The sequence below is a fragment of the Berghia stephanieae genome, chromosome 1 (assembly GCF_034508935.2).
Source record: "Berghia stephanieae isolate SIO BIC M18660-M18661 chromosome 1, UCSD_Bste_1.3, whole genome shotgun sequence".
Taxonomy (NCBI): domain Eukaryota; kingdom Metazoa; phylum Mollusca; class Gastropoda; order Nudibranchia; family Aeolidiidae; genus Berghia; species Berghia stephanieae.
Window position 1 is genome coordinate 51967606 of NC_088360.1, and position 17044 is coordinate 51984649.

Consider the following 17044-nt stretch of genomic DNA (forward strand, 5'->3'; position numbering starts at 1 on the left):
TTCTACTCCCTGCTTTTTCAAAAATGCAATCCTGAACAGTAAAAGCAATTTCAAAGGGAATCGAGAGAAAAGAGTTTTAAGTACCTATTAATTTGTCCAATGTATAGCAGGTAATTGGGAAAAACAGAAACTTGGGACAAATTACTCTGAATTTTGTTTTCACCTGGTTTAAATTTTATTTGGGTAAAATTGTTCCTACATATGAATAGACATCCGATTTTTCTTGAGTCAAGCCGTTTGCAATATCAGTTGTCCAAGCTTGGGCAAATAAGCCTGTAATTGCCATGTTGCAGGTGGGTTTAAGGTCTTTACAGACAATGCTTTTGATTTTTAAAAGGACACGATCATCACTTCCTATGCTGAGAATATTACTTGTATTCAATTGACTGTCTTCTTTGGTCCAGATTTGTATATTCATGTATTATTTTGGTATCATTTTCTTCAATTTTTTTTTTCTTTGGACGTCGTATCATTTTCTTCAAATATTTTTTTTTTTATCAGGATCTAGAATCTCATGGCATGTCCCTATATGTTTGAATTTTTGTTATTGCTGAGTATAATATGTGAATACTTTTTTTTTTAATATAAGGAATCACATTCCGTCTAATGCTAAAAAGTTTGAACCAGAAAAAAATGTAAATTCAAAAATTTTAGAGCCCATAAAATCAGAATTTTTATCTATAGCTTTATATCAAAATGATCAATGTATAAACTGAGTTAAACAACAAATAATTTTTTTTAATATACTAAGAGTAAATGCAAATTTCTTGGGTATTTTGTTTGGTGAGAAAGAAAAATAAGATGCCTCCCCATGTGATCCATTTGTTTAAATTTCATTATAAAGAAGATATTAATATCGGAAATTTCTATTTATCAAAATATTAAGAAAAGGAATTTTTAAAAAATTACACACAGCATGCTGTCATATCAAGCTTTATACTGGACCATGCGAATTTCTGGCTCATATTACCTCTGCTCTGCTTTAAGCATATGTGATCTCCTTTGTAAAAAAAACAAAAGAAAACTCATTGTAATTTTTTAACATTTTTGCTTCAATATTGTTTTTAGATCGAATGTACTTGTAAATAAGAAAAAAAATATCAATGAAAGCAATATCAAAACAATAAAATCTGAATCCAGGAGTCAGATACAACAATCAAGGAGTCTATGATTGCTTTCTCTGTTACCTCTCAGAACCCTCTTTCTTTTTCTTTCTTTCTCTCTTTCTTTCTTTGTTTATAATTTTTGCAATTTTGATTTATTTCCCTTTAACATTGTTTCTAAGAAATTTAAGATGAAGGCCAGAACCAAGGAGAGAATTTCTCTTTTGTCAGATGTATATCTTTGGATGTTCACTGTTGATTTTTTTATTTTTTTTTAATTGCATTCAAAACTGCACGCTATTCAAGACAGAATCTCTGATTGTGTTTGGAATGCAAAAACTGTCGAAGTGCTTAATCTGAAGAGTTCTATTAGCAGAAATCATTCCAATTAAGCGGTGGTCCAATTGATTAGTAGAATGACCTTATAGGAAAATAGGAACCTATCAGGCCTACACATATACAGTGACTACTGTTACATTTGTAGTAATTTTCCTAAATATAATATGTGATACATATCTTCTCCTAATATTTGACATTCCATTCATATTGCCATAAAGATAGATGTACAGAGAATGCGTGTCCACTGAGTAAGCTCACACTTAAATGGAAATCTCATTAACTTTATTTATAATGCTTAGATGTCCAATATAAATCAAAGGTTCATTAAACTTTTTCAACATAGTTTACTACACACAATTTCATCCAACAAGACATGCTCTTCCAAAGCAAACAACCAGTTGCATAATTACATGTGTTTGCCCTTTTTGATTATTCATTGCTCCCCAAGACGCTGGTTCCAATTAAATGGCTGTTCTAAGCAGTGTTCTGATTACCGGCTTCGACTGTCTGCGCTAATAAGAACGATATCTTTTCAAAGACCTAAGCTTGGTACAATGCTTTATAGATATATCCCTAACCAATGGTCATGCCATTGTTATTACTCATTTCATGTATATCCCTCTAATTATTTATATGTAAATATATATATTACTCTATTCTAAAGCATTGAATGCCATCTTTCATATGGTCATGCCTCCTATCTGTCCTCTTGACAGTCTTAAATTCACTAATTACTTGTGTCTTGGCTTTTGGTTTCATGAAAATAATGAGATAATGTATTTTTAATTTTTTTTTCGTCAAAAGGCAACTTGGAGGTTGCAGCTTAAATTTTAAATACACATTCCCAATTTAGTAAAGTAAAATTATCACACCTGATTGCAAGCCTGCCACTTACGGAAATAAATTAGCAGATTTCATAGGGCCCACATTTTTGGTGAATTCAAATTAGGATTTCTTTCAGATCTGAGATTTTTAAAGAAAAATTGAGGAAAATTATTTTGCTCTCTAACAAGAGGATCTGTTTCCCAGATTTAAACCACATCTGTTCTTTGGAAGTAATGACATGCTTTTCTTCTTTACGAAAAGAAGTAGGAAATTTAATGGTTTTTATGCTTGTATTTGTATTTTTTTTTTTTGCAAATAGAAAAAAAAAAATGGTTGCCTGCAGCAGGTTTAGTATTGTTGAGGAGATGCAACAGAACATTTCTCAACACGTGTTGTTAGCATGATTATATTTTATGCTTTTACATTTTTTAGTTGCTGCATTTTTATATTTTGCTTTATTTTGTTGAAAACCATGTCAGTGGGACAAGGGAGTTTGTTTATTCCAAGGGTATATTAATGAATAGAGTTTGGTGCACTTTGACTGAAGCTGCTTCAAGTAGTTAATTTTATTCCAAAGCATGCAGAATATGAATAAGATGGAAAGAATTATTTTTTTTTACCACCTTGTTCTTCACTCAGGGCTTAGTGGATAAGAGCACACACAAAATACACCAGATTAAAATCTTGATCCGAAGGTCATGGGTTCAAACCTCTGTCTGGGCACTTTATCTTTTTAAAAAGTCGCTTGCTCATCATAAGCAAGGGGACAGGCGTCGATCCTCTGTGCAGTCAATATTTTTTCTGACCCCTCATCGCTGGGTCTGTTAATTTTGGTGGAAAGTACTTTGCAATAAATGAGTGTCCTAACAAAGGATAGCAACCAAGTGTTACTGTTTATTTAATGGTATATAAACTGGTTTAAATTCAGCCTTTCCTTGCACTATGACCGAAGGATGCTTTATTTTTAATATTTAACATTGCGTTGATGAATTTCGAATTTTTATAAGATTAAGGTTTTCAGTGGGGTTTTTTGTTTATTTTGTTTTAATTTTTTAAAATAAAATAAAATAAAAGGATGTAAATTTGTTTTCATTGTTTTTTAATGGAGTGTGCTTTAATTGTAGTTTAACATTTTAAAAATGTAGTTATGATTTATGCTCTTTGTTGATGTTTTTCTGTTCTTTGACTTTTTCTAAACTACTGATATTCAAATGGATTTTTAAATAATATTGCTTGATCTGAATCACATTCATGTGAAGTAAAAATAAGCAGGGTTTTTTTGTTTTGTTTTATTTTCCTCTCTATTTCTTTTCTTTCTTTTTTTTTGTTTTTCTTCTTTTTCTTTTGTTCTTCTTTCTTTTTTTTTCTTGAAGTAATGAGATTGACAAACTTAAATAATTTTCCAGCAAGGAGCTCAAGGTTACCTCTCTTTACAGAAAATTTACACATGCAGCAGATAATAATGAAATGAAATCTTTATTTCAAAATGCAAAACAAAGGCTAAATATAGCACCTTGTTTTTGTTACTGGAGTTTTGCAATTGCAATTTTATATTTTTTCTGAATCATTAAAAAAAAATCTGTTTGATGCTCATCAACCAGGTGTCACGGTTTGCCAGATTTTTCTTGTGGCACTTGCTCTACATGTGTAGGGCTTTTTTCACCGCAGACACTTGGTACTTTGGCCTGGGATATATTGGGAGGCTTTCTTTTGATATTTAAATTTATATCATAGATATCTTGGAAGATGACTACACTTCACTGGATTACTTAATGGCACTCTCATCCAAAATATTTGTAAAAAATTATTATTCTCTATTTGAACAAAAAATTATTTTTGGAGTATTATGTGCATCTGAAAGAAATATTCAATTATTCATTTTCTACTTGAAAGGGGGATTCACCTATTGACATCACCCTCACTTTTGTCATCACAATAATCAAACTGTTACAAGAGTTTTTACCTCCCATTCAAAAACTTGTGTCTATATTTTTCAACCTTTGTGCTACAAGAGATGTATCGTACATGTCTTTCTATATCCATCCATCATTATTGAGGAATGTCACTAAATCTAAGGTATGAAGGGCGATATGCTGTTAGCAGCACGTTAGTTCTCCTATGACATGACATATATTTGACAGCTCTGATTTCTGTACCTTTCTCTGTATTGTAGTTGAGATTTGAGTTATTGAAATCACTTTTATCTCATTATACAATAATAATATTATTTTGTTTTGTGTTTTTTACATAACAGACATCAGTCCAGGCAGCTGAGAATTGCATCAAGCGTCATGAGGCCTTCATTACCACCATGGATGCTAATGATGAGAAGATCAACGCTGTTCTCCAATACTCCAACAGACTCATTGACGAAAACCATTATGCCAGCGACAAAATACACAACAAGGGTGAATCCATTCAAGAAAGGTGAGGAACAGTGTGATTAAAACTATTCTTAAAAACTCTTCCCATAAGAAATATTTCAAAGTTCTAAGGGTGAAACAGTTGAATTGAATTTTATCTGCTTAATTGTGAGATCAATATTTGATTTGAGCTAATCTTACAACAAAATTACTAAGACACGATAATTACTGTTCCTATTAGTGATTGATATTTAATACATTATAGTTGAGTGCCATATATGCCCATTTATAAGAAGCAAATATAGGGATAAAAATAGAAGTGATATTGTCCTGTGTCAATGTGATCCAACAGAAAATCATGGGACAAATTAAATTTTAGGTTTGAGGAGTAACAATGTCCTATTTGAATACCAGTTACTATCTTTCACGCTATACTAGTTGCAATTATCAAAATTGTACAGAACTATAAAATAGAAAAGCTGAATAGACTGATGCTGTCAGGTCATCACTGGTATCATTTAATCTGAATACCTACCCATTGGAAACAAAATCTTTAGAAGTTTGAATTATCTTTTCCCGATTTACTGCTGTGCCTTATACACTGTTGTATGATTTGCATTGTGATTTGGTTGCAAAGTGAGGGGAAGGGGTGCTTCTTATATTTCGCAGCGTCTTATATGCCTGCATGTACAGTATATTTCTTTTGCTAAGAATTCTGTACTCATGTGTGGACCAATTTTAGATGTTCTTTTTGAGCAATCTTAGACTAGACAAAGATTAGCAAGCAACCAAACAAATGAAACACAGAAGCCAATCGCCTTAATTCAAGGATGTATTTGTAAAGGTTAGTCTGATATTTAAAAGTATATACTAAAACTGATCTGGATTCTATATTTGTTTTCAGACGAAACCAGAACCGCCAGAGGGCAGAGGAGCAGCTCGACAGGCTGAAGGAGCAACTCACTTTACAACAATTCCTGCAAGAATGTGATGAGGTAAAACATAGTTTTTATTAGGTATTTAAATCCACTTTTCAAGCTATCTATCTCAGTTTACTATAGTCTCAGGCCTTTTCTTTAGTGATGGAGTTATTAAAAAATTGTTTTGTGCTTAAATTATTGGTATTCCTTTGCTTCTCAGTTGATTCTGAGTTAAATCAATTGGCTTGGTGAAAAAATGATTTCAAATGAGGAATGGGAGATATTTACTTTATTTGTACTTCGAAGTAAAAAAAGATTCATTAAGTTCTAAAACCTAATTCACTATCAGAAGTTTCGATTTCTTTCTAAAATCCCTAAGTATGATAAAGTGACCTTATTTTTATGTAATGCAATATATGTAATTTGGCATTTTCACTCCCCTTCTTGTGAAGCTCCGAGACTGGTTGCAAGACAAAATGGCTGCTGCCCAAGATGAAACATACCGCGATGCCAAGAACTTGCACAGCAAATACCTCAGACACCAGGCCTTTGAGTCAGAAATTGCTGCCAATAAAGACAGGCTTAACAGAGTCATGGAGGTTGGTTTCCTTATTTCAATCGACATCAAATTTTTAATCTTATTTTGATAAGTAGGGGTATGTTAGGATATATTTTTTTTATTTCTTTTTTTTTTGTCTTTATTTTCTTATGTACTATGATGCATGAAATGCAAAACATTCATATAATTTGGTGGAAAAAAGTTTTGCTACACCGTACTACCGTATCTTGGAAACTAAAACCCTATTGTTCAATGATCAGTAATAATATGTCATAAATTTTTCTTGAGCTTATTCTCATATTCTGAAATAATGTATGGATTTAATTTATAACTTGATCTTGGCATTTATTTCTTTACTTTAAAATTTACCCATTATTTTTTCCAACAGGAGGGAGACCAGATCATGACAGCCAAACCAGAGACCAAAGAACAGATTCAGCCTATGTTGGCTGAGCTCAATTCCCAATGGAACGACCTTGAAACCACCACCAAGGCCAAGGGAGAACGTCTCTTTGATGCCAATCGGTCTGTCTTGTACCAACAGAGCTGCGACGATGTTGATGGATGGGTCTCTGCTCTCGAGTCTCAGCTTGTCACCGCTGAAGATGACTTTGGCAAAGATCTTACTACTGTCAATCTCCAAGTACAGAAGCAGAACGTGAGTAATGCTTGAATTCTCATGATTGATTGAATTGGATTACTATTATTTATTTTAGGATGGGATGGGGGGGGCGGGGGGGGGGGGGGAATTGTAAATTTTTCTTTGTAGATTCCATAAAGATATAGACTGCTAGGCATATTGATGATTTCATAGTTAATTTGTTTTAATTCAAAATTGAACAAATTTATTTATATACCAATGTAAAAGTAATAAAAATTACCTGAAATGAATTTGGATTTCATCTGCACTTTCAGCACTTCGAGACCCAGATGAAGATGAAGGAACAACAAGTGCAAGAGCTTCACAGTCAGTCAGAACACTTGAAGCAGATGGAGCCAGACAAAGAGCAAGAGATTGAAGCCAGAAAGGCCTTGGTGGCTGAAAGGTATGCATTTATTTGGATAACGAGTAAAGTATTTTTTTGTCTTAAATCACAGCCAGCTGTATCACAGACCATTCAGATTAGTTTATTTACTACCAGACAATATTTAATTTTATTTTATAAGAAAGCAATAAATAAAGGCATGCACAACATTATAGTGTGTAATATGGAGATTGATATCCTGTTTTCACAAATAATTATACACATATAATTGATTGAGTTCTCATTACAAAATTAAGATTTGGCGTAATTATTAATCATATAGAGGAATTACTAAATTATGATTACATTACTTAGTTAGCATTTGATGAATTAATTTTTTTTATTAGAATAGATTGAAAGTATGACATCAAAAACAGCATTTTCATTTGCTCACCACTACTAAAATAGCCAAGTAATGGATATAGGCCCATTATTTTGTAATGACTTTTCTTTGTAATAATTTACATTTCTGCTTTGCACTTTATATTCATCAAATACAGTTTTTTAGATTTTTATCTACTACTATTGCCTGCCTCTGAATTTGTCACTACTAACTTTTTCTACAGATTCGCCAAGATCCAAGCCCCGTTGATGATGCGCCGTGCCAACCTAGACAAGGTGAAGCGAATCCATCAGTTTATGCGCGATGTGGAGGATGAAAAGTTATGGATTGAAGAGATGATGCCTCGTGCCAATAGTACTGAGTACGGCAACAGCCTGCTTTCAGTACAGCTGCTTATCAAGAAAAATCATGTGAGTCGAGTTTTGCTTCAGAACTTGTTAAAATAAGTGGAATAAATGATATGTTTTTAAAAAGATGAAAAGAAAAATTGATTGAAGAGAGGGGTGCTGAAAAAAAAAAGAGAGAAATAAAATCGTGTGGTATCTAGAAATGAGATCTGGTTTTGAGTTGGTGCAACTCAATCCATCTGGCTCAGAGAGAGGAAACCGTTAAGCTGAAGATAACCACTTTCTTATTCTTTAAAGTGTGCTTCAGAAAATATTGCATTGCAGGAGATGTTTGCTATTAAATTCTAAGGAGCCTGTGCATTTGTTAGTTGTTTTAGAAATGATCCCAAGTCTACAGTTGTGAAACAATAGATTATATACTTCTTGCTTTCCAGTCACTACAAGTTGAGATTGACAACCATGAGCCTCGCATTAGGTCAGTGGTACAGGTTGGGGAGGAGTTGATAGACGATGGTCATCCACAGTCAGAAGAGTTCAGAGCACTCATTGACGACCTTCTCAAACGTTGGCAAGAATTGAGAGATGCTGTTGATGCTCGCAACCAGAGACTGAAATTATCAGAGGTCGCTCAACAGGTAAACAGAAGAGATATGTCATGACATATAACGATTTATCAAGTCTGCTCTCGACTTTATTTTTGGTCACAATTTTGGTTCACTTTTTTCTTTGTTTTTGGAAGGTTCATATAATGTGCCTTTTCTAATCCATCAATTTATGATTTTACTGGAATCTGTTATCCTTCCTTTCTCCCTCCCCCCCCCCCCCCCCCCTCTCTCTCTCTCTCTCTCTCTCTCTCTCTCTCTCTCTCTCTCTCTCTCTCTCTCTCTCTCTCTCTCTCTCTCTCTCTCTCTCTCTCTCTCTCTCTCTCTCTCTCTCTCTCTCTCTCTCATGTAATATTATTAACAATCAGGAGAGGGACATGAGAGTTGTTTCTAGTAGCTTCAGTTTCAAGCTTCAACTAACCTATATCTTCCTGATTTCAGTACTATTTCGATGCGGCTGAAGCTGAGGCCTGGATGAGTGAACAAGAATTGTATATGATGGGTGAGGAGAGAGCCAAGGATGAAATTGGTGCCCAGAACATGATGAAGAAACACCAGACTCTGGAGAACAACGTGGAAGACTACGCAGAGGTTGTCAGACAGTTGGGTGAACGCAGCAGGGAACTCATGGAGGAAGAACACCCAGAAAGGTTTATTATTATTATTACCTTCTTGCTTTATTCCTCCCCCCCCCCCCCCCCCCCCCCCCACCCCCACCCCCCATCTCAATTACTCAAATTAGGAATTAATGAATAAGTATCTATTGATCAATTGGTCGAGCACTTTTTGAGTTTGATATCAAATGCATATATCAATAAATTCTAAATCCTTAAATTCAATTTTACCATGTGTGAAAATGTGGAAAAAACTCGGTTGAGTTTCTGTCCATTACGAAAAGTGTGATTCGTGTTTCTGCTATTTCATAGTCCTTTGAAAAATGACTTTTTATCCTATTTTCACCACACAGCGACCAGATTGCAGTACGACAATCCCAGGTGGACAAACTCTACGCTGGTCTCAAAGACTTGGCCCAAGAGAGGAGAGGCAAGCTTGAAGAAGTATTCAAACTCTACACCTTGCACCGCGAAATTGATGATCTGCTTGAATGGATTGCAGAGAAGTCAACAGTGGCTGGATCCAACGAGCCAGGCCAGGATTATGAGCATGTTTGTGTGAGTATTGCTTTTTGGATAAAAGCAACTTTTGTCTAAATTTAGTTACTCTTGGGTTAAAATCCATAGTAATTCTAAAAGTTTTAATCCATTTTTGCATTTTGCTTGTCTTAAAGACTCAAAACTTTTTCATTCTTTAATAGATTTGAGGTCTTGAAGAACAAGCAAACTAATTTTTTTGTCTCTTAATGTATATACTTTTAATAAATGCTTCAACCTAGGGCTTTTTAAATAGAAATTCCCACGTTGTGCTCATTTCCATTAGGTGCTTTCATCTCATCAGGTTTAATAGCGTGATAAAACACGTCATCATGACTTGATAATGTTTTTTGAAAGATTCAGGCATTCAGAATGTCAGCTCTTAATTTATGTGTATGTGTGTGTGTTGACCTTTGGTGGATATCGATGTAAAGTCATTACTGTTAGACCAAAGTTGACTTGATCTTTCTATTGCAGTCAATGAATTGCTCCCCAGGTTAAAATTTTTCTATTGTTTTACAGCATTCTGTTATTCCCTACAATACTAAATTCTATTTTATGTATGAATGAAATTACTTTCCAAACATTTTGTAAAACAACTTCTCACTCACTTTTTATTTATCAATTAAATTTTTTCATCCTTTTTAAAATTTTATTTTATTTTTAGATGTTGAAAGAAAAATTCAAAGCATTTGCAAGAGACACAGAAAATATTGGCCAAGAAAGAGTGGCATCTGCCAATGAGATCTGCGATGGCCTGATTGCCTCGGAACACTCTGATGCAGCTACCATTGCTGAATGGAAGGACAACGTCAATGACGCCTGGGCAGATCTGCTGGAGTTGATTGACACTCGCACAGAGTTATTGCAGACATCATGGGAACTTCACAAATTCTTTTATGACTGCAAAGATATTTTGGAAAGAATTATTGTAAGTGCTTTACTTTTTAAATTAAATAAATTAGAATTTGTTCCAAAAGTTATTGAGGGGATTGGGCATTGTATTGTTACTCTGGTAATCCAGGTTCAAGCATTGTTTTTTAAGTTGGGAGTATTACCTCCCAATTTGCTCACTTGGCCAACATAGTGAGTCTCATTGATGCAGTTATTGGTAATTTCTTCCTTGCTTAAATTCAGAGATGATAACATTCTTGAGATGTCCCAAGAACAAGCTGACTAAAAATATCTTTAGAATCAGTTTCAAAAGTACATTTCAGTATGTATAAAACATACTCTTTTTTAATTTAATAAATTTATGAATGAAAATTATAAGTTAATGGCATGTGGTCTATGAAGTAATCAAATATGGAATTGAAGAAATGTTCTTTGATCTCTTTTGCTATGTAAGTTATGTTTCTGAGTAAGCATGATAAGCAATATTCATTTTCCAACACTTGATAAAGGTTAAATGATACTATATTTATTTCAGGAAAAACAAAATTACATCCCAGAGGAGTTAGGCAGAGATGCCCAGAGCGTAGCTGCCTTACAGAGAAAGCATGCCAATTTTGAACATGACCTAGTCACACTTGGAACACAGGTAAGATATTCCAATAATATCTCCAGCTATTTAGTCATGTGCAAGCGCCTGCATTTAAAGACCTTTATAATTTATTTAAAAGCAGTGAAGTGAGGTTTTATTATATTCAATCTTTGAAAGAAGATTAATAGATTACTAATGAGAAATTGGTTATTTTTAAATTTAATATAACTGAAAACAAACTGAAGATGGTGCTTATTGTTTTGATTGATTTTATAACGGAGAATGATGACATTTACAAAATCTTATGGGCTATAAAAATATCATTTAAGGTCTTGATTTGTATAAGTAATCATTAATACTACTACCTCATTGGCTCATAAATCAATTTCATTCCATTTTAGCAACTAGTTTCTAAATTATCACGGGTTTTTCTCTCTCTTAAGTGGTCCTAAGCAAATTTATCTCCTATAAGTAATGGAAAGCTGGTGCCTGAAAATTTGAATTGTCAAATTACTTGGAAATGATTAAATGTGAAATGAGCTAAATGAAAACAACTACAAACAGAACCATCAAAAGACTCAACCCTTTTCCAACAAACTTCTTCATCCTTAAGTGGATTTAAAGATTAAAGAAAATGCATATTGGCAAATCTTTCACAGGTGGAAGCCATTCAAACAGAATCAGTCCAGCTGCAAGCTGGTTATGCTGGTGATCACGCTAAAGCCATCGAAGACAGAGAGAAAGAGGTTTTAGAGGCTTGGAAGAACTTGCACATCTTGGTGGAGAGACGAAGATTGACATTGGCTGATGCTTCTGATTATTACAGATTTATGTTAATGGCTAGAGATCTGTCGTTATGGATTGATGATATTATTAGGCAGATGAACACTCAAGAAAAACCCAGGTTTGTTCAGTAGTCATGTTTTTCTCCTGATTTATGAGAATATGTGCTTTAGAAATTGAAAATGTATGCGCTAGTGTCTTGTTCACAGGAATATTCTATTTCTAAATTCTCAAAAGAAAATTTTACAACTGTTTTATATGATACACATTAATAATAAAAGGGAAATTTCTATTGTAGTTTATTCCTTACTTTAAATTTAAATGTCAGTAGGCTTGAATGATTCTCTTATTTTAACTGATATTACAATGGAGAAGTTGGGAACAGATTTAAACATAATATTTATTACAAAAATCAGCTTGTGAATGGTCAGTATTCCCATTGACTAACTTTATCAAGAGTCGAGAGCTTGATTTTATTCGTACCACTTCTTCCCCTCCCCCACAATTTTTTTTTTTTTTTTTTTTAATTAATTGCTAAACTAAACTTGTTATTTTGCTGTCATCATTGTAATTGTAATTTTCACCTGCAGAGATGTGTCTGGTGTTGAGCTATTAATGAATAACCACCAGAGTTTGAAGGCTGAAATAGATGCCAGAGAGGAGAATTTTGCCATCTGTATCAACCTTGGTAGGGATCTCCTCAACAGACAGCACTACAAACAAGAACAGGTAAGAATAGGAGGTTTTTTTTTGGGTTTTTTTTAAATGTTTTTATTTTTTTTTATTTTTTTTTTTTTAAATTTATTTTTTTGTTAGGTTTTATAGATATGAGGAGAGTATTTTTATTCTCCAAAATTTTTGAAATGATCATGTTGACAAACATTTGTATGTGGATCATTATGTTTAATTTAGATACTTGTAGCATGTACGTTTGTAAATACATTTCCTTTTCATGGGGTGAATAAAGTATTATCTTAATATTATTTTCCATTTATTTGGGGTTTTGTTTTGAGCTTGAAGTGTTGTCATGGGTGAGAGAATATTTTTTTAATGTACCCTTTTAAAGCTAAATACGAAAAGAAAGAATAGCTCTTAAGTTTTGAACTAACAATTGTCGTTGTCCTTTGTAAATCATTTCTTGCAATTCATATTTGTTGTTTTAGGTTAGAGAACAGTTGATACAGCTGACGTTACAGAGACTTGATATGACAGATTTGTGGAAGGAGAGATGGGAACACCTACAACTTAGTAAGTAAATGGCACATAGTTGTTTAGTTTATCTTCCCAGAGTCTGATATATAAATACAGAAAACAGAGTTGTAAATTGGGGTAAATTGTGGCCAACATCAGATTTATCTATCCAAAATTGTAAGAAAAATGCATTTAAAAACTTAACAAAGGATTGTTTTCACCACCAAGTAATTTTTATACTGTGATTTAGTTTGGGGTTCTTGAATGGCTGGAATTCTTGCATATGGGTTTTATACAGTTATTTTTTTTTAAACTAAAGAGAATGCAGATTTTTGTGTCCATTGCCTGTATTATGTTTCTTTCTACCAATTGGTATTTGCCATGGCCTATTATTTTGTTGAACTGTTTGTTTCCCCTAGTCCTGGAAGTGTACCAATTTGCCAGAGACGCTGCTGTTGCTGAAGCCTGGCTCATTGCACAAGAGCCGTACTTGTCTAACCACGACCTGGGTGTAAGTTTTCCAATTTGTTTGAATAAGAGTTTCTTTTGTACTTCTCAATTCAGTCAGCTTAGGCATCATTTTAAAATATGCTCGTTGTCTTAAACCAGGAATTCATTCATTGTTGTTTTAATTTATAATTTAATATGAAATAGTGGAAATTATCTAGAGCAAAAGGTTGCAATTTAATACAAATGAAAGAATATCATTAAAAAGAAAATTATGCTTGTTGACTTATTCTTTACAAATTCTTGATTTAATCCGTTATTCTGGTATACTAGATTGTCTTTCTGTCTTTCAGGATACTCTTGATGCTGTAGAAAACTTGTTGAAGAAACACGAAGCGTTTGAAAAATCAGCAGCAACACAAGAAGAAAGATTCGCTGCTTTAGAGAAACCAACAACAGTAAGTAAATATGTCAAATGCAAAGTCCATTTGCCAACTAGAGTAATAATAATAATGCGTAATTTCTATAGCGCCCCTTTCTACCAAACATACTCAGAAGCACTCATACAAAGACAGATATCCTGACCTCCCATAGTGGGCAGGAAGGTACATACTGTGTCTTCTATCCCCCTATGTCTGTTTTCCAACATGCTTTCTGTCTTTGCCTTGGAATGAGATTACTTGATTTTGTCCTGGCCCTGGCTGGGAGGGAAACAGTCAAATGTATAGTTAGTTTTGGGAGATATTTTTTTTCCCTTATAAATCCTCTCTGTTATGTACTGTTTTATGTTTTTTTTTTTAATGTGTTATATATGATTTGTAAACATTTGAGTGAATTCCTCTTAGTAGGGACCTGTGCTTGTGTCTGGATGAGACTTTTAGGTGATCTCAAACTAAGTACATTGATAGTGTACTCTTGGAATCTACATCTGTTTCCTATTTGAACAAATTCCCCTTGGCCTTACCTTTTCTTAGTTGCTTTAATTGTAATTCTAGAACTTTTTACTATCCCATTTTCTTCCTTTTTACTGGCGCTGATATGACCTTAATGTGTTGCAAGTGCCGTAAAACCCTCAAAAACAAACAAAACAAAGACAGATACATATATATATATATATATATATATATATATATATATATTTATTCTCATCTCGTTTTTGTTACTTTCTCCAACAACGTTGTTTCATCCAAATCTTGGAGTCATGTTTTCATTTGTTTAATTGTTTCCTTAGTGATTCGTAACTTGTCCATCTCTCTTTTTATCAGTTTGAGATCAAAGACAGAGAGCAGCGTGAGGCAGAAGAGTATGGCAAGCAACATCCAGAACAAATCCAGTCTCAGAAAGAAAGCAGAAGACGGCAATACATTCAGGAGTTCCTTCCACCTCCAACACCAGAGTATGTAACCAATTCTAGTATCTAAAAGGGAACAAAAGTGTGATGTCAAAAAATTGGTTCCAATTTTATTGGAGTGCAAAAACCACTATTCTTGAAGACTGAATACATACCTTGTGTGTAATTGATCTTCTGGTTTCAGAGTGATGGCATCTTATTTTCAAGCCTAAATATATGCTGGTCATCAATAAAGATAATCCATCCTTACTCTTTTATGTTCCATATTCCTTAGAATCTGCCTATACATCCTGCCACCTTATGATTCACTTTGTAACCAATTCATTACTATTCCTCCAAAGGACATGTTAAATTTACATAAACACTTCCAAGGATTTCGGAACTGGAAAAGTAGAGGATGTGACGTCACGACTTTTCTTCCCTTTTGTGTTTGGGTTACAAAGATTTGTTTTGTTTTTTTTTTCAACTTAAAGTTCAATTAATTCAAACTGTGACAATATCAACATTGACAGGGAAATTCTCTTGACTTCATTTTCTTATGAAAGACTTTATTTCCTGCTTTGATAATATGTAGAGAGTTCCAATCACTTCAAAGCCTTTTAACAATAATGGTTGCCCGTTGAAACCTTAAACAGTTATTTTGCAGTATAATGAAATCGTAAAAGCAGCATTAAAAAAAAGATCTGATGGTGTAGCATGAACACTGTAAAAATATGTTCAATTGAGTAATTATCAATTTCATGAGGTATATATTATTTATTTTTGTTTGCTAAATTAATTTTTTTTCCCTATCACATTATTACACGCTCAAACTCTGATTAGCTCCATTTCCTTATTGCTAAATATCAGACACAACAGAGAGATCCAAATTTGTAGTTTTCATTCATGACTTATTGACCCCTCAATCATACCAGGCCAGAGCCAGTGGTAGAAGTAGAACAGCCAGCCCAATCAGCCCCTGTCAACCAGCAAGCATCAGACAGTACAGATGGCCCTGCCAGCCAAGCTGCCCCTGAAGAAGGACAAGAGGCTCAACAAGGTAAGGGCAGCATGAATCGCTCTCTTCTATCCTGGTCTAATAGTTTCTGGAATGTTAGCTGTTGTCTTGAGAGCATTGTGTTAGAAACAGTTGTTTCTTACATTTTTAATTATTATTTTTTTTAATGTTTAGCAATATATTGAATATTGGAACCTGATGAAATAGAAACAGAAACTTTCTAATGTTCGACAATTTTTAATGTTTTAGAATTTTCGTAACGACTGTAGACTGCAATTTCTTTTTGACTTAATTTAATTCAGGTTTCCAAATTCAAACCAAGGGAAGAAATTGTTGCTTTTTATATTTCGTGTGTTTTTCTCTCATGTTTGAATTGTTCAATATAAGTGATAGCATTTATTTTGATTTCAATTTTCTTGATAAAATATTTGATGGAGCTTGAGAGAGAAAACCACATTGCATTCATTGTTGTCCTAACCCAAATGACAAGACTTGCCACTCAATGGGAGTTTTAAGCCAAAATTTTAGAGGAAAATTTTTATGGTTTTGTTTCAATCAATGTCTTAATTGAAATATATTTCATCATTTCTATTGCCTTCTAAAATGGCATTTATTGAGATGAAATTGAAAATAATAATACCGCCCCCCCCCCCCCTCCCCCCCGCAAGAAAAAGAAAAAGAAAAGATATACAGGTGGCAGGTCTGTAAGTCTGTTTTCCATGACAAGAAAAATTATAAAATTTTGTTTTCATTCAGATCCACTTGGTTGAACAGATAGTCGTTTGTTTTCTGGCCAAAATATTTTTTAAAATACAAACAAAATTACCGAATTAAAATTGATTAACATTCCTTTGGTAATTATTTAGATATATTTTCAGACCTACATCTTTACGAATTGAGAAAGACTGAGGACAAAAATTCTGATGAAAATTTTAGTCTTGAGAAAAATAGAAAACTCTTCTGATTTTATTTTTTTAATCATCAATGAAAACTATAAACTATATCAATGCAAAATGATAAAAGAAAAATAAATTGGCCTAATCTTTTTGTTTGCCCACATCTCACACATGTTCTTCTTTTTAAAATCTTGCTTGACGATGTTCCAATTATTTTTTTCTTTTGAAGTTTTTGTTCAAGCTTGTCACTGCAAATGTTGTATTCTCAGCACACTGTTGATGTTTTTTGCTTTATGCAAATTCTATGCTCAAGTCGCAA

General features: G+C 33.4%; 1 protein-coding gene across 14 annotated transcripts in view; it reads left to right on the forward strand.

The window, feature by feature from the left end:
- Positions 1–17044, forward strand: part of LOC144977218 (spectrin beta chain-like) — a 110959-nt gene that overhangs the window by 73766 nt on the left and 20149 nt on the right. For all 14 annotated transcript variants that reach the window (XM_078922179.1, XM_078922256.1, XM_078922247.1 and 11 more), the window contains 18 exons: positions 4522–4694; positions 5535–5625; positions 6003–6149; positions 6498–6767; positions 7025–7155; positions 7701–7887; positions 8259–8459; positions 8868–9076; positions 9394–9598; positions 10245–10508; positions 11007–11117; positions 11720–11964; positions 12434–12572; positions 13007–13091; positions 13454–13545; positions 13835–13939; positions 14747–14877; positions 15747–15871. In XM_078922179.1, coding sequence (XP_078778305.1) covers positions 4522–4694; positions 5535–5625; positions 6003–6149; positions 6498–6767; positions 7025–7155; positions 7701–7887; positions 8259–8459; positions 8868–9076; positions 9394–9598; positions 10245–10508; positions 11007–11117; positions 11720–11964; positions 12434–12572; positions 13007–13091; positions 13454–13545; positions 13835–13939; positions 14747–14877; positions 15747–15871 — 2911 coding nt within the window. The remainder of the gene's footprint in view (positions 1–4521; positions 4695–5534; positions 5626–6002; positions 6150–6497; positions 6768–7024; positions 7156–7700; positions 7888–8258; positions 8460–8867; positions 9077–9393; positions 9599–10244; positions 10509–11006; positions 11118–11719; positions 11965–12433; positions 12573–13006; positions 13092–13453; positions 13546–13834; positions 13940–14746; positions 14878–15746; positions 15872–17044) is intronic.